General features: G+C 26.4%; 1 protein-coding gene and 1 long non-coding RNA gene across 3 annotated transcripts; one reads left to right on the top strand and one right to left on the bottom strand.

Moving 5' to 3' along the window:
• Positions 1 to 755: 755 nt before the first annotated feature.
• On the bottom strand, positions 756 to 17,623 carry LOC127072459 (fatty acyl-CoA reductase wat-like). Of its 2 annotated transcripts, none has more exons than XM_051012900.1 (9): positions 16,394 to 17,623; positions 5,490 to 5,806; positions 4,283 to 4,531; positions 4,059 to 4,204; positions 3,844 to 3,953; positions 3,583 to 3,778; positions 3,104 to 3,343; positions 2,766 to 3,023; positions 756 to 2,679 (listed from the first exon to the last, which is right to left on the bottom strand). In XM_051012900.1, the coding sequence occupies exons 2-9, from the start codon at positions 5,784 to 5,786 to the stop codon at positions 2,574 to 2,576; spliced, it is 1,602 nt and encodes a 533-aa protein (XP_050868857.1). In that variant the 5' UTR covers positions 5,787 to 5,806; positions 16,394 to 17,623; the 3' UTR covers positions 756 to 2,573. The 2 variants fall into 2 exon arrangements, with proteins under 2 accessions (XP_050868857.1, XP_050868856.1); XM_051012899.1 differs by lacking the exon at positions 16,394 to 17,623 and adding an exon at positions 9,099 to 9,256.
• Positions 17,624 to 22,890: 5,267 nt separating this feature from the next.
• Positions 22,891 to 24,979, top strand: LOC127072463 (uncharacterized). Its single transcript, XR_007785454.1, has 4 exons — positions 22,891 to 23,155; positions 23,285 to 24,204; positions 24,296 to 24,578; positions 24,729 to 24,979. It is a non-coding gene; the product is annotated as an uncharacterized LOC127072463 (long non-coding RNA).
• The last annotated feature ends 1,119 nt before the right edge of the window (positions 24,980 to 26,098 follow it).

Genomic DNA, 26,098 nt, shown 5'->3' with positions numbered 1-26,098 from the left:
GTTAATGCAATCTCTAATAAAATCATAAATCAATTAATATAAATAATTTTTCCGATTGTAAATATAGTATTCGTTTTCGAGATAGTCTTATCGAATATGTCTTATCAAAACATACCTACTTGCATTTGTCAGAGTCAATTACTTTAAACGACTTCAACTCCACACTCGTTCTCCGTAATTATTTTAATACTCTGTTTAATGACCTATAGAAGATAATTCTATTTAAAAACTTGCACCAAAATTATAGAAATATATTTCTTTAATTTCTTTTTTTCATTACTTTAATCGAAATATATCTGATATTTTAGTATTTTATTATAAAATCTTTTTCTTTTACAAAAAATGAAGAATTTTGTTTTATTATAAAAATTAATTAATGTTTTAAAAATTAATGTCTAATTAATTCTTGTCTTCACTAAAATGATTATAAATATATATTAGGAGCATAAATTTGGTAATGTAGATGTCACTTACCATATTTACTACAAAATTTAATAATTGAAAAATCGGGTATAGAAATTGTATGCGCTTGTAATTACAATAAACAATTCATAAATATTTATTAAAAATTTATGAATAATAAATAACAAATATAAATAATAAAATAAATTCATAAATATAAATAAGAAAAATTATTTGCTTATAAGACGACTTTATTAAATAAACTTTTGATAAAACTATTGGCGTATAAATAAAATGTTCTGTAATATTACTGCAGTACTATGTGATTAATAGTATGAAGAAAAAAATAAAAAAATTGTGAATAAATCTTGCGATAATACAATAATAGTACAAGTGTTGCCCGAAAAATAATGCATCACATTTTCTTTTTCTTCATTTTTTTTTTAAATATTTATTTCAGATAAATGAAATTCTTGTACTCGTGATATAATTTAATTAAATACAAACACGTTCTGTTATTATAGATAATTATTATACATTAAATAGGAAATTGTATAAAGTGTATACATATTTTGTTTATAGCAACACTTCTTCAGTCGACGTATGTTTTTACTATATTACCATTTTGTGATTTATAATCGTCATAGACATATGATATCGTAGTTAGATCTTCATATGTTAGAAATAAAATTCATACGTTATCCAATATTTATTATTATATTAATTAATATTTATTCAATATTTATGAAATATTAATTTTATATTATATTAAAAAATGTTATAAATATACTTTAATGCCATTTATATTATATTTAAAATAAGTTCAAAATGAAATTCTTATAATATACATTATATCCAATTTTCATCAATATTCATTTTCATTAATAATATTCGAATTATCATACCATACCTATAGCAAAATCAGAAATAATACATGAATTGTCTAGTAATAAAAGGATATTAATTATAGATAACATTTTGAGCGAGTATACCAAGTAGCAATAATTACACAAATATATAGTATATATGATAAAAGCATAATAACTGCTCGAACTGATAAAAGCATGTAACTGATTTATACATTTTCCTGAAAAGTCTCCACAATGCACAAATATACAAAAACTTTTTTGTAAATATCCAAAAATCGTCAATTATTAAAAATGAAATATTTCAAAATCTTTTCTAAATTATTCTATAAAAGAAATATTTCTTGTTCCTTTCACATTCAACAGCCTCGAACAATAAAAATTTTACAATTTACGCAAAATTTTTGAAATAAATCTTTCTTCTTCACTCTACTGTGCATCGCGCAATTGTTGGAAAGTTAAAAAAAAAACAAAAAATCGAGCAAAACTGCCGAAAAGAAAAATAAAAAACGATTGCTGAAAAAAAGTATTTGAAATTTTAAAAGAATACAGTTTTGGAGCTGGCATTTTATATTAATTGTAAATATACTAAATATATTTAACAAAAATTTACTATTGAAATCTACGTTTCAAATTTTAACAATTTGTTTCTCAACGCTGATTGCAAATATTAGAAAAAAGAAATTACTCGACCAATCAATTTAAAAATAATGAAAAATATTGAACTTTTATTAATTTATCAAAATAATTAGGCTAATCTTTTTTATTTCGAAAATTTGTTATTTGAAAAGTCAGCCAACTATTGAAAAATCGAAATTTGATTTTTCAGAGAGCCATTGAATTTTTTAAATTCTCCACTCGTACATTTTTTATGTTGTACATTTTGTATAACATATTTGTATACAATTCAATAGCAATATTTAAAAAAATTGAAAATCTGTTCGAAATTTATTTCTTTCCTTTTTCTTTTTTTGAATCAACCTGCAACCTGTAATATGGTTGCCGTCAAGAGGATTTGGAAAATATCAGACCTTCATATTTTTATAATATCAAACCCTCTCATATTTTTTGATAAACAATAAATAGCTTAATAAATTACGCAAAAAGAAACCAAATCCTAATAATTACGCCTGAAAGTTTATGAATAAAAATTCACAAAAATTGTATCTTTATCCTAGGTATAACACCAAACCGTTTAACCAAGATCTTCCCATATTATAAGAGAAATAATTGATGTGCACTATGATGAAAGCTTAAATTATTATTATTCTTTCCTCTTCATCTTTTTTGGTGATATTGCTTCTTTCATGAAGAAGCGAATGCTACAAGTAATCTGGAAACAATAGCCCACGTGATCATACAAAAAATACAGACTGCAATAAGTTTGAATCCTTGATGGGTCCAGTAAAGCCTTGAAAAATAGAAAAATCAATATCATTTGGAAATGATTATCAATGATAAACGTGCGATGAATAAAACGTTCAAGAGAGAAGATACCTTTGCCATTTAATACGAGCTTGTGGAAGCGTTTCAATGGGATCCTTTAAAATATATTTTCTTATCCCTAGGACATAACTTTTAAAGTAATTATTCCAAACGAGATCTTTTATATCACAAAAGAACAATTCACGATCTTCTGACGTTAACTTCCCCGTTAGTTCGTTCCATCTTTCATTCATAAAGTTCCATTCGATCGTAGAAAAATGACGAAGTACGTCCGACATTTTATGAATTTTATTATATATTTTGAGTAACCTTGAACGAATGCATGAAATTTTTCACTCATTTTCCATCCTTATACTTTCCCTCTAGAAAATAAGATAAGAAAAATTTACCTCGGCTTTTTACCTATACATAACGCGATCGTATCGATTATAAAAGCTGGTAATAAATGTAGAAAGTACACATAAAACAGATAGACCAGCCGATATTTCGTCATCCTAAAACTACGATACCAAAACGTCTCTTTAGACGGTACTAATCGTTCATACTTAAACGTCATTTCCTTCAGCGTGTTGTAGGTGATTGGATTATCCTTAGATACATAATTGTAAATAGGAATATTTTCATTGAATCTGAAAGATTATATTGTCGGATTATAAGTCAGATTTTAATTACTTAATATGAGTGTTAATCACCCTGCTTTCGTTATATTTTTTTCTTTATGACATAAGCTATTTAAGAGTCTCATTGTCTATTGCCAGAGTGACACTCGATCCAAAAATATTTCTCCAGAATTGTTAATTTTTGTTGTTTATTTCAAATCTCTTACAATAATTTTTATAAGAATTTTTACGAGATCATTTGACACTACCTTGGATTATTAGCAATATCCCATGCACTAGCGATTAATCCATTGATCGTTAAATCTCCTGGTATCAAGTTCGCTTTTACCAACCCATCGCAATGATGAATTCGCATTAATCCTATTATAACACTTGCTGTAATTCCCACTGGTCCGTACACGTTGTCGATCCATCCAGAAACAGGTTCTTTATACGTTGATATTACTAGAAATATTACATTAATTAACATATATCATTTATTGTTTTGTTCTACAAGGATTACTATCAACCAATTCCAGGACGAAATATTCCAATCGGGATCGTGCCAGCATGCTTTTTTACCACACTCTCAGCAACTGATTTCGTATAGACATAAGTATTTGGACATCTTCCAAGTAATCTAAAATCAAAAAATTGTACGAGTGTATTATCAATCAACATGCACCATCTATTCTTTTAATATCTTTTTAAAAATTCAAAAAAATTGTTTTTATATGAAACATACTTTGGTGTAATATAGTCCAACATTTTTTCCTCCAGAGAGTTGACCAAATCGATCAATTTGTCGGCATCTATCGGTGGATCATAAAACTTTTCCTCGATCGGATTGTAGAGACAATTGGCATAAACCGTGGATACGTGGACGAAACTCTGAAATATCAAAAATAATAAACGTTTGTTATAGTCAGTCCTTTCGGTAGAAGATCTTGAATAAGATGAAGATGTCACCTTCAGTTTCGGCATTTCTTTCGATAAATTTATCAAATCCCTCAGACTTCGAATGTTAATAGTTATCGCAGATTTCAGTTTTTCGTTGAATCTCACGGTCGCAGCAACATTAAAAACAATTGATACCTCGCGTGTAAGTATAGCTCTATCGATTTTGGATATACCAAGATTCGGCAAACTACAATCGCCTTTGATCGCAACTATGCGTCTTTGGAAGGTTGGTTCTTTTTCTTTCAACGTAGAAAATAACTGGCAATAAAAACAGAATTATAAATTTGACTTTATGCATGTTCAGAATACGCTGAATCAATAATTTATTTCTTGTTTTTTATATCTACCAAATATATAAGGTGTCCCAATTATTTCGAATAATTGAAATACCTCGTGAGAAACTGAAGCAAACAAAGAAATTTTTGGAGAAGTTCTTTTGGTATGATCGAATACATCATATGATGTCAAATTTTCTTTTTGTAAATCGAATGGTATGCGAAATTTCAGAGCCATTTTTTATGAAAGCCAATAGTTTAATGGAACTATATATTCTTTTTTCATGGCTCAATCGTTCATTTTGTGAGACGGATTGGACGACTTGCTATATGAGGTTATTTATTATTACAAATTATAAATTATAAATTATAAAAATACTATAAATTACATTATAAATCTGTGAGATTCTAAGAATAAGTATATCGCTAGTTCCTGACTGTTGGGCTGCAATGCTAAATAAAAGACGAATTATTTGTTTCTTTTTATGTTTCTAATAATTTATTTATTTACAGTATGGAGCGATAGAGTTAGAAACTCGCAAATCTGTAATATAATTTATAACATTTTACAATGACGAATAACCTCGTATATTGGCACGTTGTTGAATTCGCCTCAACAAATGTCATGCAACTATCAAAAAAAGTGTAGTTCAATTTAAAAAAATAAATTTGATTTTGAAATTTCCTCCACCACTTAATATGTAAAAAAGAATTAGCATCCAAAATTTAGCGATGATGTACCTCTTCATATTAAACAAATCCATACAAAAAATTTAGTTTTGAGTTCGGCCTCTTACGAAATATTTCAATTTATATAAATATATAAACATAAATAAAAACAAATGAGATAGCCTATTATATATATATATATTAGTTAACAAACAGAAAATCTTATAATTAAAGGAGAACGAAAGACAATATAAAAATAACGAACAACTCACCGAATCTTCCATAAGTTCTACCATACGTTCAAGGACATTTTTCCCTTTCTTCGGACGTATCAAAATATAAATGTATTTGATACTCGGACATGCTCTTAACAATTTCTCAATCAATAATTTTCCCATAAATCCTGTTCCACCAGTTAAAAATACACTTTCACCATCGTAAAATTTTTGAATCGGCGTTAGCTTGTCGATTATTTCGATAGACGATTGCATAATTGATATTCCAACTCTTGAATCTTTTTTCGCAAGAACAACTTCTTGGTCACCTCTTCTTAACAGTGGTTTCATCATTCCTACTTTTTCAAATGGATCTGGAAACGTAAACATAAATTAGAAATATTTTTTAATTTTATATCTATATTTAATTTTATATCTAAATTCTATATTTTCTATTTCAAACAAGTTTTTTCACCCACTTCTGAGAATTAAACAAATAATTTTATAATCTTAACTTCAAAGCATAGATACTAACATGATAAAACTCAAGTGTCTTTTGAAAAAATTAAATTTTATGATTACTATTCATGCATTTTTCATTCTAACGTGTTTGCTTTTTTTTTCTTTTATTTTCATATTCATACAACACGAGTATGATCACTTCCAATTGTAAGATGTACGTTAATGACAAGCACGTCTGTGTACATATTTTTATATATTACTTTTTTAAGATATAAATGTACAAAAAATAATAATGCGAAATAAAGAATATTAATAACAGTTAACAAAATATTAATTAGTTTATCAATATGAAAATATTCATGAAAGTTTATATATATGTAGCGGTAAAAGGAAATATAAAAAAAAATTAATTAAAAAAATTAATAATTTACCTGAAAATAATGAAAATAATTCTCGATATTTAAACAAGAATGAATTCAATCATATCTTTTACGAAATTTTCAGATAAATCGCAGCAAAGATATTCTAATCATGTCTAAAGGTTATGGAAGATTCATCTTCGGATGAAAATTTTTTGAGATTTGGAAATTTCTGAATATTTTTTCAATTATCGGGAGCAATATAATTGTATCTTGAAACAAGACGACTGGATTATTAGACGTGATAAATGGTTTCAACAATTCTGTGATCTTTGTAGAATAATTATAATTTTTCTTCCTATTATATTCAAAATAATTTTTTTTACCCAAGGTATGATACCCTACATGGGACACAATTTCTCTTTTTTTCTTTTTAACAAAAATATAGGATTATTTTTTAATTTTGTTTCTATTACAAAATCACATGTATCTTCATTAAATATATATTTTGACTTTCGATATGAATTAAATTTATATTTTATTGAAGCTTTAAAAGGTAGATCATCACTCTCCGAATTTATCTGATATAATATCTAATTATATATGTACTTCTTCTTATCATCATTATTATTATTATTAGAGTAGTAGTAGTAGTAGAAATAGTAGTAGTAATTATAATAAAAGTAGTCCTACAGCGAAAACCATAAAAATAGAAAAAAAAAGGAATACAGCGTTAATAGTTCCACCATCTTATAGATGATATGGAGATAGAAGACTAGTCTCTTACTTACGTTCAATCTTACCAGAATTTATTAAAATTCATTAAAAACTTTTAATTACTTCTCACTATTTCTTATCGAGTATTGCGAAATATGTTTCTCTTTACATTTTCATAACACATTTACGATGTATTAAATGATTAAAACATCAGTTTACAAGTCAATCCTCAATCTGACAAAAATAGAACATTGCGTACATATGAAAATCAGTAACGATTTCTTTTCCTTCATTAAGAATTCTTTCATGAAGAATAATTAAATAATGCCGCTATAAAAACATTATTTTTTCAAAAAATTATCGGAAAAGATCAAAAACAGTAAGTTCACTCGAGGTTACACCAACAATGAGTCTTAATTGATTTTAATCAACAAAAATTCATTTTAAATACGGAAATTTAAACGATGGGATGACTATTCCAAACTTTTCAAAAAACTTCACTTTTATTGTTTCTGCTATACATGAACTATTTTTCCTAAAAAATGGTACATTATTTTCCTAATATAATCATTATAAACAAAAAATGGTTACAATGGAAAATAATACACCATTCTTTGACACAATTTTTCTTTTTCTCATTCAAAGAAAATTGTTTTTCAATTCTTAAGAGTTTAAATTTTTAGAACGTGATTTTGCCCATTAAAATCGATCAAGAATTACATCAGGATTAATGATGAACGTAAATTATCATGAAAGTAGAATTGATGAACAGACTTAAGAAATGAACAAGTACTGTGTAAGAAAAGCAAAAATGTTACAGTTTTTTGTTTCGTTCCATTGATACTTAGCTTATTCTATTTTATTGTTTTACTTTATGGCCTTGAACAGCCAAATATACTTTATTATTTCAAAATCAAACCACGTGTTGATGCACATTTCCATAATCTATCCCACACATCCTAACACGTCTAATTCGATGCATAGTACGAACTTTCATTAACTGGTACACACGACACTAACGCTCAGCCCACCGTTTTGAAACATTATTCAAAAAAAAATCAACGCTCACGTTATACATTCATTACTTTTTGTCAAATTTTACAATAGTTTTTTTCTATTCTTAATCATCGTCCAATTTTATTAAGAAACATAACATTATTTGAATAATCAGCCTTCGATAAATTTCAAATCGATGTAATTAAACAGTCGAACGTTTATCTAATGGTGAAATAACAAAAGAAAAAGAAACAACCGCGTGTAATGGGAAGAAAGAAAAGTTTACGTAAATCATTTAATTGAAAACACCATCTTTCTACAGTAATGTCGTTTATATATTATAATACATAGTACTGTATATATATATATATATATATATATATATATATATATATATATATATATAATTTGGAATATTCTTTTTTTGTACTTGATCCTCTTTCAAAAATATATAGTTCATATTTGTATTGTATATAACGGTACTTACAAATTAATATAATAAAATTATATAATTTAATATATTGTAAAATAATATAAAACTTTAGAAAATAAATTTTTATAAGATATAATATTTTATAAAATATTATAACAAAAAGAATACGAAACATATAAACCAAGTATCATGGACGTTTCTCTCGTACTCACCATTATTTTCACATAATATCACGGATAATCGTAAATAGAATCGCCAATATTTATATCTCCATTATTTAACGAAAGAGAAAAACAATATTTATAAAGGAAGAAACAATATTCATAATATCTCAAGTTAATTTAGATTAGACACGTAAATAAAAAATAATTCGTTTCAATTTGGCACATAACTTTTTTGTTTATGTGAAACTTTTTGTGTATGGGAACTTTTTACTACTTAAAATTTTCTGTCTGTTGACAATGTTGAATTTAATTTTCTGGAAATAATTTATACCAAATTTAATTCCGTTTTATTTATCGAACAGGTTTCTCAAGATAACTTCATGTAACTCATAAATTTCTTTATACGATTTAAATTCAAAAATTTCACACGCAATTTTGTACTCAAATTTTTCATACGGGAGTATTATTAAATTTTTATATCACGCTTTATAATTAAATATGATTTTTTTTTAATACATATACAAATTTTACTCACTTTCACAGATATTTTCCATTTCACAGAATTGAAATTGTATATGTTTAAAAAAAAATTATTAACGTTTGAAATTAGCGTATTTCCCTTCTGTTCTTATAACAGGTATACGTGTTGGTCGAACGAAGTTCACTTTTATACTAAGCTATGAAATCAAGTAAAGGCAGCTTAATATTGTTCCCCTCTACCATTCATTGAATATATCTAATAACGGCGCAAAAACAGAAATTCTAAAGGTCAAAACCACATCTATAAGTTTTTTCTTAAGTTATTGAGATCTGAAGTAATTGTAAATAAAAAATGCATATCGATTTATCATAATGGAAATAATACGAGATTAAAAAATACTTCGACAGAAAAACTAATCAATGATAACTTCAATGTATCTACGTATGTATTGATCTTATGCATAATTATTAGATTATTAATTTCACGCTAATTTTCATTATCTTCCAATAGATATCAAAGAACAAATCATCTAATAGTTTCCCAAAAATACTTTGGAATGGTTTTACATAGTTTACGATTTAAATTTATACTGAAAATATTTTTTATATAAGTATATAAAATATTTAATTACTTATATAAGTTTTTAAAACCATGATGGAATATATTTTTTACAAGTAATAAGTAAATTATTATGAATAAAAATACCATGACAATTGTAACTTCAGTCCTTCATCTGTATCACATTAATCAAAATCGTAAGAAAGAAAAATCATCGATCCGTATTTTGACGTAAATTAAAATTATCTTTTCCTCTTTATCTTCATTGGCAATTTTGCTTTTCTCACGAACATGTAAACATTACGAGTAACCAGGAAATTATAGTCAATGTGATTATAAAGAAAACACAGATGTTAACAAATTTCGATATTTGATGCGTCGAGTAAAGCCTCGAAAATTCGAAAAATAAATATTAGAAAGTGATAATTAACGATAAACGGAGAATGAAGGAAGAATGCAAAGAAACACACTTTCGTCGTTTTATACAAACTTGCAGATATGTTTCAATAAGAGTCATTAAGTTATTCTTATATTTGAAAATAAATATCGTTGAAAATAACATACCACAAAAGAACTATTCACGATCTCTGGTTACTAATTTCCTTGTCAGTTAATTTCATTTTCCATTCAAAAATTTTTATTCCATAATCATATATTTAAAAAATCATAAATTCGAGAAAAAATATCGCTTACATCAATGTTTTCTTTAGAAAATAAGATAAGAGAGATTTACTTTAGTTGTTCATCCACAGACACAACATAACTGTATCGATTATAAAAGCTGATAGGAAGTATACGGATTGACCAATATTTTATATTCACAAAATTATTGTAACAAATTGTATCTTTAGATTCTCAATTGGTCGTCGTAATTGGATTATCCTTAAATATGTAAATTAGAGTATCCTCGTTGGATCGGAAAGATTATAGAAGAGTACACGCTAATTAAATTTTTTCTGAACTTATTTGATTTGATCAAAAATAACAAAAAATAAACAATTTCATCCAAATAAACGAAATAATTTGATGAAATAATTTACATTACAAATTCAATTATTTGTAATGTATCAGCCACTAGGGATTACCGGTTTGGTTGTTAAATCTAAAACTGTCTAAGTTCACTTTCATCAATCCATTACGGTGATTAGTTTCTAATCCCGCTCCAGCATTTCCTATAACTCCTACTAACCCGTGTATATTATAGATCTATCCATATTATTAAAAATGTTATATTAATCCTTTCGCTACTACGAGCGATTATAGTCATTCACTACAAAATCTTTCTCATATGTCATGATCGGTCAAAGTCGTTTACCTTAAAAATCCTTCATATATATGAGAGGCGATTATTCGGGACTTCAATATTTAAGCTGATAGGATTTATGCATGAGAAAAAATTTTGCTAATCTGTTAAATTATAAGCGACGATCCATGGTCAACTGGGGAGTGAAATCATGATCTATATATACTCTCCGTGGTTTTGAAAAAGCGTTCTAACAACCAAACTAGCGATAACGAAACCGTTAATTAATATACAATTAATTAACATTATATTTATTTATTACAAGGATTACATTCAAGGAATCAGTACCTAGACGAAATATTTCATCATTTTTCTATAAATTTAAGTATTCAATCATATTCTAAGTAAAAAAAAATCCTCTTTTTTAATTCTCTTTTAATAAGTAAAACTAAGTACCGTATGTAAGAAAAAAAACACATGGAGATAAACGTACTGTGTATATTGTTGAGCAATTTCTTGTTCACATAGGCAATTAAACCACTCAATTTATCGATATCCATCGATAGATCATAAAACTTCTCACTCAAAACACTCAGTCGGTGAATATAATTGGAGAAAAGACGAAACTCTAAGATATCAAAAATAATAAATATTCTCTAAAATCAAATATTTCATTAAAAGATTCTGACGACATTCGGTAATAGATACAGTGTGATTCAATAATTCTATTGAAAAGCTATATATCTTTATTATTTTGATTGATACAAGAGAATATCGAAGAATTGCCTTAAAAGAAATGCCTTAAACCAATCATTTTTATCTCCAAAGTTTTTTCTTTTTTTATATCTACTAAATATATATATTACTATATACAGGGTATCCCACAACACTGAAATAGGCTGTATCTCCTAAAGTTAAGTTGAGATAGAAAAGAAGTGTCATAAATCAAAGTTAAATAGCAGACTGTGTGTAAATAATTTTGTTTTTTTGTGCATTGGTGCATCAAAAAATGCAACTGTATTTTTTAATGAAAACCTATATTTTTGATTATAATAATTGATTAAATATTGTTATAAGTATATACTACTATATATGTTATTATAAGTATATTATATATACTTATACAATACTTATAAGTTATATATTCTATACTAAATATTATTTTTAGAGGAAACAAGAAACCTTAAAATTTAATCAATATAAAATAATACTATAAAAATAATAATCAATTACGAACAAACAATTTACCGAACTCTCGATTAATTCCTAAGTGTGTTGAAACTATTAATTTCCCTATATTTTGATCGATATAATTTATCTAGAAATCCTATCACACTTAATACATAATGTTGTTAATAAATAATATCGATCACATACATAGTTTAACTAATCACCCTAGAATAGAATAGAATTCCCGGATAGTCATGACCTTGAAGTTCTCGAATGACAATTGTGTTTTAAATCAGTTACGAAGTATATGCAAACATTATTCTTTTTGCTCATGATCATTTCGAATTATAAAGGTCAATATAGCTTTTTCTTTTATCTAATTCTTTGATTCTTTTTTTCAGAATATTTAACGTTATTATTAGATTGATGTTATGAAATGTCAGATTTTAATTACATGTGAATATTAATTATCCTGCTTCCGTTATGTTTTTATTGATGACATAAGCTATTTGAGAGTCTTATTGTCTATTGCCAAAGTGACACTTCATTAAAAAATATTTCACCAAAATTGTTTATTTTTGTTATTTATTTCAAATTTTTTACAAGAATAAACTTTGCTAATATACGTGTAATTTACTTATATACGTTCAAACTTGGCAATAATGCTGCGAAACGTAACATAAATCAAACATTTGGAGAGGACATTGTAACTAAAAAAAAAATACAACATTGGTTAGAAAAATTTCATTCAGCCGATTTATCGCTTTAAATTAGCCGTATGGAAGACCCAAGTTGTCTGTAAATATTTTTCAGTCATTGTTGAAAATGAATCCAAGCGTAACAAATGAACTTGCTGTCAGAATGGAAGTTTACCATTCAACAATATTGCGGCACCAATCTATAATTAGGAAGATTAAAAAAATAAGCGGCTACCGTACGAATTTACTGAGAGAATTGACAGCATAATCGATTGAAAATGTCTTCATTATTACTTACTTAATCTCTTCAAGAGCCATTTTTTAATCGAATTGTCACTTATAACGAGAAATGAGTTTTACATGATAATAGAAAGAAATCTATTCGATGATTTTATAAAAACGAGACATCCGCTCACGGAATTGTTGCTTCATTTATAAAAAATTTTAATGACAGTTCGATGAAACGATTCATTACTCACTTCTACCAACTGGAAAGACCATTACTGTCGAAAAATACTCCCAAGATATTGATCAAATGCATTAAAAATTAAAAATTATAGGGCCATCGCTCATTAATTGACATGGACCATGAGAAATAAATTAGAGATCTATTTATGTCTCTGGAGTTGATAGTGAGCGCATTAGTCTAAGAATTAGGAAGAGTTAATAATGCCGCAATAAAATACCGAGAGTTTATTTCGAGAATGGTAATATTTATCTGTTTATTTCTTATTTCAAATGGGCCCTGGATTATGTATTGTTAAATTTTAGCAAGGAAAATATCGATTGTGAGTAAAAAAAACCGTACGCAGGACGTAATTTCAAAAAGGATCGTTTACAGACTACTGCTGATATTCAAAATGAAATCTATGCTATAATTTGAATATTAATGTCAGAATCGTTCGTAAGCGTCTTCATGAATTTAATCTGAAAAAATGTTTGACTCTGAAAGAAATCAATATCAATTAACAATTAAAAATCGGAAACTGCGGATTGTTTTTGCTAAAGCATAAAAGCATTGGACAGTACAAGACTGAGAAATTGTGTTACTTTCTAACGAGTTGAAAGGTTTAGGGTGTTTTTTGATAGAATTCAGATTATATCAGATTACGTTAGATGTCGTAAAGATGAACCAAAATAAATACAAAATACAACGTAAGAACATTCAAGCACAATGATATGGGCATCGTTCTCACGAAATGGTCTAGAATCTAGGAGCAAAATTAATGGCATTATGAACGAATTTCGATGTCTGGAAATTATGAAAGGAACCATGATACCTTACGTACGTGAATATGTGGAGACAATTTCATCTTTCAACACATGTGAACATACGAGCTAAATTGTGAAACAATACTTTATGGAAGAAGATATTACTTTCTTACCATGGTCATCACATAAACATCACGATCACCAAATCTTGATCCGGTTCAAAATTTGTTGAAGATCGTTAACAGAAATTTGCAGAAATATAAATCAATATTAAATTTATTTTCGTCTGAGAAAATAATGTTTTCAAATTTTAATCAAATTTATTTACATAAGTTTTTGACAGTGAAGTGATTTAGTTACAAAGTTGTTTCAGTTCATCATTTATGATTTCTTTCTCATAACTCTGCCGAGTTATATTTCAGCAGAATGCAAAATATTTCTTATAGTTCGAAGGTACATTTTCTTCCCTGATGTTGACACGATATCATTATATAATGTTCGTTATAAATGAAATTTTTGTAAGTTCCTAATAATAATCTGAAGTTCTTTAATTGTCAACATCTTCGACCAATCTGTTCTTGATTTATTATCTGTAGTTTTCATTTCCTCATATTTCTTAGGAATATAGCGCATTGTTATGAAAATTAGTAAAAAAGTAAAATTAAAATTTTAAGTCTTACCAAATTTTTCTGACAAAAAAATTTTTCTTAAAAACAACAAAAATAACGCGATCTAAGATAATATTTCACTTTTCTTCACTGTCATGACTTTTGTACGCAGTTCGAAAACACACTACCATCGTGAGCAGAATAAGATCGTCATATAAGCAAATATTTATATTTTGATCGCTGATACGGCATACACGCATACATACTTTCAAAACTAAGCAGCAGAATCATATACAGTGGCTCGCAAAAGTATTTTTTTTTTTAATAATAACAATATTCATGTTAGACTTAAGTTCTGAAAGTAATTACAAGTATAAAGCACAACTGTCGAGATTATATATACGAAATTTGTAGCGAATCGAATACTATTTATAGAAGTTATAAAACATTTGTTACAAAATGTATTGAAGATGTATTGATACAAGATCACAAAAGTATTCGAACGCTACTAATTATTTTATTTTATTTAATATTCACCTTAGCTTCCATTATGACTTTGGAACGATTCACTGGCTTTTCAGTTGTTATAGATTGGATAGAATTCCATACTTGTATAATCTTCTAGTTTAGTACATTTTTCGCAGTTATATAATTTTTTAGTCTTTTATTGATTTTCGCCAAACACAAATGTTCGATTATGGTTAATGTACTGACTTTGTGGAATGGTTTGTAATCTATGCGATATATAATAATATAATAATAATAACCACTCTTTTACAATTTTGGCGATATGCTTGAGATCATTATCTTGCTAGAAATAAAAATTTTTCGACAATCCTACTTTCATAGCACTTTCTTTTAAATTATTTTTTAGAATATTTAAATATTTATATTTATATAAAATACCATTTATAAAAATAAAATTTCCAATACCGTTTGTAGCCAGACCTCCACAACAACACAATATGTGATTTTCTCGGACGTAAACTTTTTCCATTCATTTCTAAATTGAGTTTTTTCCAAACAAAACAAGGTCCATCCAATTCAAATATATTAAATTTACTTTCGTCAGAAAAGATAACTCTTTCCAGAAAGCATTATTTTTATTTATGTATTTTTTTGCAAATTTCTAATGCTTGACTTGATTCATCTTGTTAATAAATGGTTTCTTTGTTGGAATTCTACCATGAAAATCATTGTTGCGTAAAATCTGCGACAATTCAGGAGGGACTCCTTTTAAACTCTGACACAACCATTTGAGTGAGATTTGTAGCCAAAGTATTTGGATCCTTCTAATATGCGAAATAATTATAATTTTCTCTTCTCTACGAGTTAGTTCTTTGAACGACCTCTATGATGCTTGTTCGCAATTGTTTCTTCAGGTTTTGATTTTTTAATTATATAATGTATTGTAGATACATATCTTCCTATTAATTCTGCAATATGTTTAATATTAATTCTCTCTCACATATTTGCATTCTCGATTTTTTCAAACTTATTGTAACTATATAAATTAATATTACTTACAACTAAGCACGAAACTCACTACATGATGTTACGACATCAACTGAATCTACAAATGTTTACAGTTTTTCTACATAAACATCGTTTGACCGCTAGATCTCTAGACGTTCGAATACTTTTGTGACTCTGTTTCATACATCTTACTAATAAATATTTCATAACTTCTATACATATTATTCGATTCGCTTCAAATTTCGTCTACATAATCTTTATAATTATGACTTACATTTCTTATTGCACCTACTAGTATCAATATTATTTTCAAAACTTAAGTCTAACAAGCATATCAGAAAATAAGATTAAAAATAAAAACTTAAGATTTTAATAAAAACTTACTTTTTAGTAGAAAAAGCAGCTAAAATCATCTGCTATTGTAACATTTATCTTTTTCCATACTGTACAAGCACATTGAAGATTATACCTTCTTGGATATTTCTGAAACATATAACTTTGCTTTGCCGACTTGCTTCGCATTCTCCACTGACTGTCGTATTCTAGCTTTTCTGAGAAACTTCCAATTTGCCAGCATTATCACCATTAAATGTAATAACATTATATGTAATCCATCATATATACCAAGCTTCGATGTATAGGATTTCAACAAATACATTTTTTAATATTTTTGTTAGCACAATGCTATTGAATGATTTATTGAATGATTCATTTAATATTTTCTCTACAAGATAATTCTTCAATAAACTATCTTTATAATAGATATAGCAGATTAGCATAAGGTCCTTACTACTGAACCTAAAGTTCTAACTGTCTCAGCAGTTTTATATTTATATCAATCATCTGAATAGAAGTTGTAAAATAACTTGTCGTCCATTGATATTTTATATAAAAATGTTGTTCCATATATTATCTAAATTATTTTCATTGCTTCTTATGGCACAAACATAATAATATTCAAACAGCTAATTGATAATATTATCTGATAGATGATCCAGTATAATTTCATCATCAGAAAGCGATATCATAGACGGCTTATACTTCCTCCATGAAAGTTATATATGAATACTTTTTACTATCCTTGCACTTATTGTTTGATGTAAAGAATTGTTTTTGTTATCTTCCGTACTATAACTTTTTTTCCTGCTACAACTTGTAAACTCATTGAACACCTATATTAAATATACTCAAATCAATAATTATATTGATGTCTCTTTTATTCAAACTTGTCTCACTTGAATACACGTCATCACACTTTATTTCATTTTTAAAATAATTTGAAGGCATAAAAGTCTGTAAAACTGATGTATAAGATAAATTTTCAATTCTAACCTCACTCGCAACTTTAGATACAATAGGATAAATACTGTAGTACCGATTCCCCATGTTTTTTATTGTTTTAAACACTCTTTTAACTCGTATCATGATCAACTTTAATTATTAACAAGATCAACGCACGAAAACAATAGGAGAAAGAATCAAAACATTATCACGTTATACGATAAAATAGATTATAGAAAAAAAATACATACAGTATCAATGAATTACAAATATAGAGATTTTAGTAATACTATAATCAATAATTAATAAAAAAAAACATCAGAATCACATTCACTTTTTTCAAATGTCACTACATAACTTTTTTTATATTGTGATGTCAATAAAAATTTACTAATGTAGAATTAATATACATTTATTTGATAATTTCTTGATAAAATTATATTTTATATAATAAGAGTACTTATATAATATTATGATCCGAACATTCATTTTCAAATATATTTTATTTTATATGTTATTTAAGTATATTTTATTTTACCAAATGTAAATAATAAAATTCACCTCTTTTTTCAAAGTATATAACAGTGTATTAAAGCGCCATAAATCGATACGCCGCCAACAGAGAGCGCTGATGATCCACGAGTGACCAATCACGTCGGTAGGAGAATATTATTCGTACCACGTGGTATAAGTCAAAAGATGAAAAAAGTCTCTTATATAATCTCTGTTGTATAAGAAGGAAGGGAGTGATTATTAAAGGCGCATTACTTGTAATTAACTGTCGAATTCAAATGATATTACACATAATGTATATAATAAAAAGTCATTAAACACAATATTGTATAAAACATTAACGTCGAACAACTTTACATACGAACTCCGATTCCAGAGATTGAAAAACATACCTGCAAGTAATTCGATGTTAAAAAAATTCGAATCTTTTACAAATAATATAAGTTATAATAGCTTTATGAATAGTACTTATAATAGCTAAATAGATAGCTAATCACAACATTGTTATGATAATGAGCATTGTATCAGGTTTTTAACTTTTAAAGTCACTAAAGAATCAAAAAGTTAGTTAATAATTATTATTACAAGACAATAATTCTTATTAACACAAAATGTCAGTTAAATACACAAAAGTGCGATTTATAAATTGATATTATTCGATCAAAGTATTCATAAAAGGTTCGAATATACGTGGAAGTAATGCTTACGCTTCTTCAAAATATTTACAAAAAGTTCGATCCTGTTTCGTCTGAATTCGAATCTACTTCAAATTATTGCTTTTCTTTTTTGAAATATTTATGAAATATTCGAAACTATTCCATTAGAATCGAACCTACTTGTAACATACTTGATCCCATCCTTAAATTCGAGAATTGGATAATATGCATCTACAGATATACAATCGTCAATAATATCATATCAATTTAAAAGTTCTACCATTACCAAAGTATATTCATAAGAAATGGAACAGTATTTACGAGAAAATTATTAAACGAAAAATTGTTCAGAGACATCAAACAGTATTTATCCTTCGATATTTTCCTAAATAGTAAAGAATATGTTTCTACGCATGGAGAAACTCATCGAAGATTCAAGTTGTTTATTTATAATGAATTAGTATTTTTACATATAATATCATTCTGATTTTATTATAAATGGTCTTTAATATTCAATATTTAGTACACGTAAGAAGAAGAAAATTGATAAATAAATTATTAATCAAACATACGTTTAAGGTGCGCAAAAATCGTCTATGTATGTATGTCAAGCAAAAAAGATTTACACGCATTACTGTTAATGCATATTTACCAGCTATTTTCCATAAGAAAGAAACAATCGAAATTCCGAAATTTCTCGTGATGAAAGATAATTGTAGCTTGATAAATTTCATTATTTTGATAACCGATAGAATTAAACATATACACGAAATATCAATTGTTTTTCATATTATACCGCAATCGTAAAGTTTAACAAGAAAACCTTCCCGAATGATTTAAACGTGATAAGAGAATTTGCTCGTACAAAATGTTGATAGCGAATGATGTGTGTATATTTCAACATTAATGTATTACTTGTGTTAATGTAAAAGTACTAATGTAAAGGATCAATAAATAAATAAATAATAATAATGATGATGAAAAAAAAAGAACTCCATCATAAACAGTCGAACACTTTTAATAGTAAATTAAGAAAGAAAAAAAAATAAAAGAAAAGAATGTGACGGAGGATGAAAAGACAAAAAAGCTTGGATATTCTGTGCGATTGAGCTCATATATTTTGTAATGTTTAGATTTATGTACATAAAGATTTATCAATTTTGAATATTCATACCACATGCAATCATAGTTACATGCAACATGGAAATAGTTTCGAAAGATTAAGATTATATTTCCATAATAATATTAATTTAATAATAATTTTGGAAAATATGATTAAATCGCAATCATAGTAAACGTTATTGTTATAGTAAGACTTTATATTTATTATATTTATTAATTATAGTAAGACTTATTAATTATCGTAGATAGAAGAATTATTTAACGAGAGGCAATTCGATTTTAATTTAACATTAAACTATTTATCTATTGCTTTGGAAAATTTTATATTTATTCATATTGCAAATTTAGCTATCTTTTATTTATCGTAACGTTCATTTTACTCGTCTATATTAATATTTATAAAATTTTTTTTTGACATAATTATCACGCATGGCTTTAAATAAATGTCGTATAACGAATGATGAGTACGAACGAAATGATCACATTTGTTCATTTTTCTTCGTTTTTCATCCTGCATTCTATTATATTATTTACTATATATTATTTAATTATTTTATTATATTATTTATTATATTATTTATATTCAATATATTATTTACTATTATATTATTAACTATGTACCAACAAATACCAATTATAGATTTATAACTGAAATGGGACCAAATGCTAAAAAATAAAAAACTAAAAAATATTTCCACGTTGCACAAAAATGAAAACTACCTATTAAATAACAAATTCGAAAATATTAAATTATTTGATGCAAACGATATCTACATATATAGATCTAAGCAATAGTTTATTTTGTGCAGACTATTAAATAGATCATTTTATCTTTTTTTCTCCCAACTTTCTTCCTTACTCTCTTTTTTTTTTTTTTTTTTTTTTTATAATTTATCAGAGAAAATCCCCGTCGTTTAATTAAGTCGATTTATTCGATCTTCGAACTTATATCGTACATTCGTACGAGGTGTATTTCTTACTTATATTTTTATATGAATTATTTAATTCGTATGAAAATACTATTTTAAAATCATGTGTAATCTTCGCACAGTCATAGTCATAATCCTGACAGTATTAAACTAGTTTAATTTTTAATCGTCAAAGTTTATTATAGATTAAGTTCCAAACATATCTACAAGAAGTGTAGATCAATTCTTCCTTGGAAAACCTTGTTTATTAATTAATCGCTTTCTACTTGTTTTTTCACTAAATTTGCATTTCAACTATTGAATAAAATTTACATGGTAATTATTGATTGAAAAGTTTTTAAAAGCATATCACTTTAAAAGATAGATTTATCTTTTGATATGTTCGAAAATACCGAATGCATCCGTAAAAATGAACAAACATAGAAATTTTCTCTATTTTTCTATCGCCTATTATTATTAATTACATAATTTCATTTATCCACTTCTAATATAAGACTGATAATTCTATCAAATCAACATCAGAAATTCAAATTGTTGATCATGAAGAGAAAATATTTAAGATCATTAAGAAAATATCACTGTATCAAATGAGTTTATCCTTTGATACGTTCAAGAAAATGTAAGGATATGAAAGAAAATAAAATATTATAACGATTTCTCAATCAATAATTATTCTAGAAATACTGTTCCGCGTATTATGGAAATCATCACGCATCTAAATGGTATATTATGTCATCACGCACTCTGATAACGACTACATCGTTTTTGCATCTACTTATAAAATTAGACACAATGTAATTAATTCAATATCGGTTCATCAAAGCTAACACGATGAAATTATTGATCGCAAAATTGTTGAGAGGATACAACGATATCGGAATCATTTATCTTTTGATATATTCAAATGAAAATTCAAAGAATTATTTACTTTTTCTTACGAACATACAAAAAGTAGCGAATAAATGTTTTCTTGGAAATAATATTATTTATAGTACATAAGTACATAAGACAGAACAAATTTAGTATTCTTTCAATATATGCTTTACAATTATTCTTGCTGTGGAAGGAATGCACCAGAATTGCAAAATTTAATAATCGCAAACGAAGACAATTGTTATCTGTCGAATCTTGGTAACTGGATGAATTAAGCTGATACAAGAAATCTCCATTCTTTTTCATTGCCAAACCATTCAACAAGAAAACCTTTCCGATTGTCTGCTACCTTGAGGTGGTAGAAGAGTTTATTTGTACTAAATGAAGACAATAAATGATGTATGAATATTTCAACATTGACGTGTGAATAAGTGAGTGTACGAATGTATACGGAACATATTCAAATATTAAAGTGCATTGAGCAATGATTGAAGGGCAACGAGTTTATTGTTTTCCTTTTTGTTTTACATTCATCTTTCTTTTGATTATGAAAATGATGAAACCCAACCGATCAGATTTCTGATAAAATTATATTGTGAGTCAAAGGGTTCTCATGGAGTCGCATTAGCAGAACAATCAGAGGTATATCTAAAGTTGACTCGGTTGAGATTTGAAAGGATTTTCTGGGAGGTAGAGGGAAATCTATCCGAGATCATGATCAAAATAAAATCATGTTGTGAGTCTGGGAAAGTTCTTATGATATCGCATCGGTCGAATAACCGAAAGTGTGTCTAAGGATGTGTCGATTGAGATTTAGGAGGATCCATGCGAGTGATTTTGAGTGGACATAGAGTTCAACAGAATATGATTAAACTCGACTTGGAGTCGCGAAATGTTTCATGAAACATCGGGAGCGGTGGGGCTTGTGCGGTTTATAATGAATAGAAGATTCGCGTTTATTGGATTCTTAATAATTAGGGAGAGTTCTTGCGAAGAAGAGGCGAGAAAAAACATAACAAATAGATTGAAAAATTTTTTTAATTTAACCAAATGAAATAATGCAACGCGGTATCGCCTGTTGATACAAATATGTAAATGTAACAATGTAATGAGATTGAACGATGTAATTTTTGAGTTTATCAAGAATTGGAGAAACAAGAACAAAAATAAAATGCTATAACGTTAAGAAACATAAATAACAAGATGTTAAGTTTAAAGGTTGCTAATTGTATTGCTACATTTCTGTATTTAATAAATATTTTATAAAAACAATTAATTTTCCACACATTCTTATAATCTTCACAAAATCGACTGTACGTCTGGTGATCTTTCTTCAAACATTGAATATTATCATTACGCCATCTATATCGTACATTGATTTGACATTTAAATATAGCTGATACCAAAGTGTCGATAAGTTAGGAAGCGTTTTTCCAAAAAAATTTATGAAACAAAATCCTGCAAAAATTACAAACTAGAACGCCACCAAACTACAACTAGAACACACGTGATAAGCATATCACCGCAAGGTGTCGCATAAGTTAGTTATTGTCTTGATTCTTCCACTCTAACAATAATCAAAATAAAAATTTTTGAACAAAGATATACAGGTACTATAAGCTCTGACTGTAAAAAAATCGTTGTTATCAATTAATTAGTAAAATTGTCATTGTTATTAAATATAATTGAAATTAGAACCATTAAATGAAGTTTTGAAATATATCAAAATGAAAAACAAATCAACACATCATAAATGGAAATATATATTTCAGGTATTATTATATTATTAATATTATTTTTAACAAAATTATATATTATTTATTACTATTTTCTACAGTTATAATTTAAATCTTTCTTTGAAAGAGTACGTAAGACAAATATTAATGTTTTTCAATATATAGCTTGTAGAAATATGGAAAATGAGAAAATGGAAATACATTTTTCATGAAATGATTCAGAAATGGAATCTCCTGAATCTAATATACAATTAATGTAATTCTAAAATACAAATGAAAAAAATCATTACATTTTTTCAATTATTCGATAAGAAATAATATATCATCAATCATTCTTAAAATATATCCAGAAACAATTATTCGTAAAATTATATAAGAGTTAGTATAATTTCTTTTCAAAAAATTGCAAGTCAACATTAATTTACTAGCTTTAAAAGGTTTATGTCTGAAAATTTGATAGACCATATCAATTTACTCGTTTGCAAAACAAATGTAACTTTGTTTGAACATCTTAAAAAATGAATTCATAAATTGAATAAGAAATATTCAATTAAGAAAAGGAAGATAAAAATGGTAATGATGACGATGAAATCATGGTGATAAAAATAATACTTTTGCTAACCAAGACAAAGAAGAAAAAATAGATATAAAATTAAATAATGAAAATATTATATATATTTAGAAGATTTATTTAGCAAATTATAAGATGAAACAATAGATACATATTTGTCTGATCTGCAAAAACAAATTATACTTTCATAATATAGATCAAACTATGTTCCAATAAACATTGAACATTAAAGAATTATATTTATACTAATCTGGTTGATACTTTTAAAATTTTAACTTAGAACATATTCGCACAATTACAACTAGATATTATCTTGATAAAATTAACAGACAAAATTATCAAAAACTTAATTTTCATCGCATAAATTTTGAAATAAGTTATAAGTCATATTGTTAACTCAGATAACGAGGATTTATATAAAGAGAGTAATATTTTATTTCTTACTCGACTAATGAAAGTATTAAGAAAAATTGTAGATATAGAAATAATTCAGTGACCTAATTTGATATCAGTGGTAAGTATTATTGCATTTAATACATGTATCATTGCATTTAATACAAGTATTACTAAGCTTTATGCTCGATATATAAATTTATTATTTTCAGATAAATACAACATTTAAATAGGTCACCAATGTAATGACTACTATATGATGACTACTACTACATGGGAAAATTAAATAAAATACTTTTTAATGTAATATCTCAATCGATATGATAAATGTCAACAAGTGAAGAATTATCTGTCTTTTGGGTTAATTGGCAAAGAAGATAATTTCTGTGAAAAAAAAAAAAAAAACAAATATATAATAAAAAAGAAGTAAAAAGATTATAAGGAAGTACTCGAAGAAACACTGGCTGTGAAGTCCTTTAATTATACGTTTCATATGTACATATGTATATGATTTCATTTAAATTTAGTGACATAGCATTATCAGTAGTACAAACAATAACGCTATACTGATTAAAAGTACTTTAAATAAATTAATATACTTAACACTATTTAATACAATTTCATATAAAAATATTTCTGTTGTAGGCTTCGAAAACAGCTACAGTTTTATACACCTGCACCTCTACTGAGACGTTTTTCCAAACTACGATAAAGATGAGTGTATTGGTGTAATGTCGCTTTATCTTCATATATTTTACACTTTCTTTCTGTGTTTTCACTACATCATTGTTTCTTTTAAAAGAATAGTGTTTTATCGCTAAAGGAGAAGAAAAAAAGAGACAATTAATTGTAATTCGAAAATCAAGCAATCTTAATTAAAAAATTTTTGAAATCAATTTTTCCAATCAAGTCATAATGCTATAAATCTATATATATTAATTTATACAAATGTATATATTAATATATACATATCTATGTTACATTTAATCAAGTGTTACTCATTAAGCTACATTAATTCTTGATGATTATTTTACACTATTTCTTACGAATGTAAAGGAAGAAATATAAACTAAGGGAATATTTGAATTGTTAGAAACAAGCGTAAATAATTTTCTAATGCAAACCTACAAGTAATTTCTTTTATTTTATAGTATATTTCATATTAATCACATTCGAATTTTATTTTTTCTATATATATATATATATATATATATATATATATATATATATATATTTCGATGTAAATCATTTCAAAAGTGTCCAAAATTTGTTATTAATATATTACTTTATTTTCTTCTTTGTTTGTTGATTAAATTCTTTACAAAATTTCTAATTTCGTGACTGAATATAGAAAAAATAGCGGTTCTATCATTTATAAATCGTGCAAAATTCTACAAAGTATATAGAAATTATAAAGTCAATCATAACTAAAAAAATTTATTCAAATTAGAAATCACTTTATACTCGATTAAAAATATGTTTTATGATAGTCCGCACAAAGCTGTTATGTTTTTCGCAAGTACTTTTGGGTTGCTATTTTTATAAAATGAATTAAGAGGAATAATACTGAAATTTTAAAGCCACTAGCGGAGTTCATCAATAACTCAATTTGTTCTAATGGAAATCCTTGGACCTTCGGCAGAGTGCCGTAGTTTAGTTGTTACAAGCCTTTTGCCGTCTTTCTCTAGGACGGGAAGCTTCGGCTGATCTTCCGAAATTGGACCCGAAAGTATATTGTTCAAAGCAAAGCTTTAGATGTATTCGAGATGAATTTGATCCATCTTATATGGGTTAAATCCGTCAACGGCTTTCAATGAAGAGACTTCTTTTGCGTTATTTTCCTTTTCGTATCTTTTTATTTTTATAAATAAATTCTTGAATACATTAAATATCATAAAAACTTTTTAATTATTTTATTAAATTAACTTAATGATTTTTAGCTCAATGTTGAATAAGAAACGTTTTGTAATATGTGCCTGCATTAGAAATTATTTAAAATTTCTTACCGATAGAAT

Source organism: Vespula vulgaris, chromosome 25 (genome assembly GCF_905475345.1).
Source record: "Vespula vulgaris chromosome 25, iyVesVulg1.1, whole genome shotgun sequence".
Taxonomy (NCBI): Eukaryota; Metazoa; Arthropoda; class Insecta; order Hymenoptera; family Vespidae; genus Vespula; species Vespula vulgaris.
This window is presented reverse-complemented; position numbering and strand designations above follow the sequence as displayed.

What these genes read in the sequence shown, in the direction of transcription:
- LOC127072459 (XM_051012899.1), bottom strand. An exon ending in TAGAACTTATGGAAGATTCG is followed by an intron (nt 4,532 to 5,489) that starts GTGAGTTGTTCG and finishes TTTTATTGCCAG; the next exon opens with TTATTTTCTACGTTGAAAGA. An exon ending in GCTCGTATTAAATGGCAAAG is followed by an intron (nt 2,680 to 2,765) that starts GTATCTTCTCTC and finishes CTATTTTTCAAG; the next exon opens with GCTTTACTGGACCCATCAAG.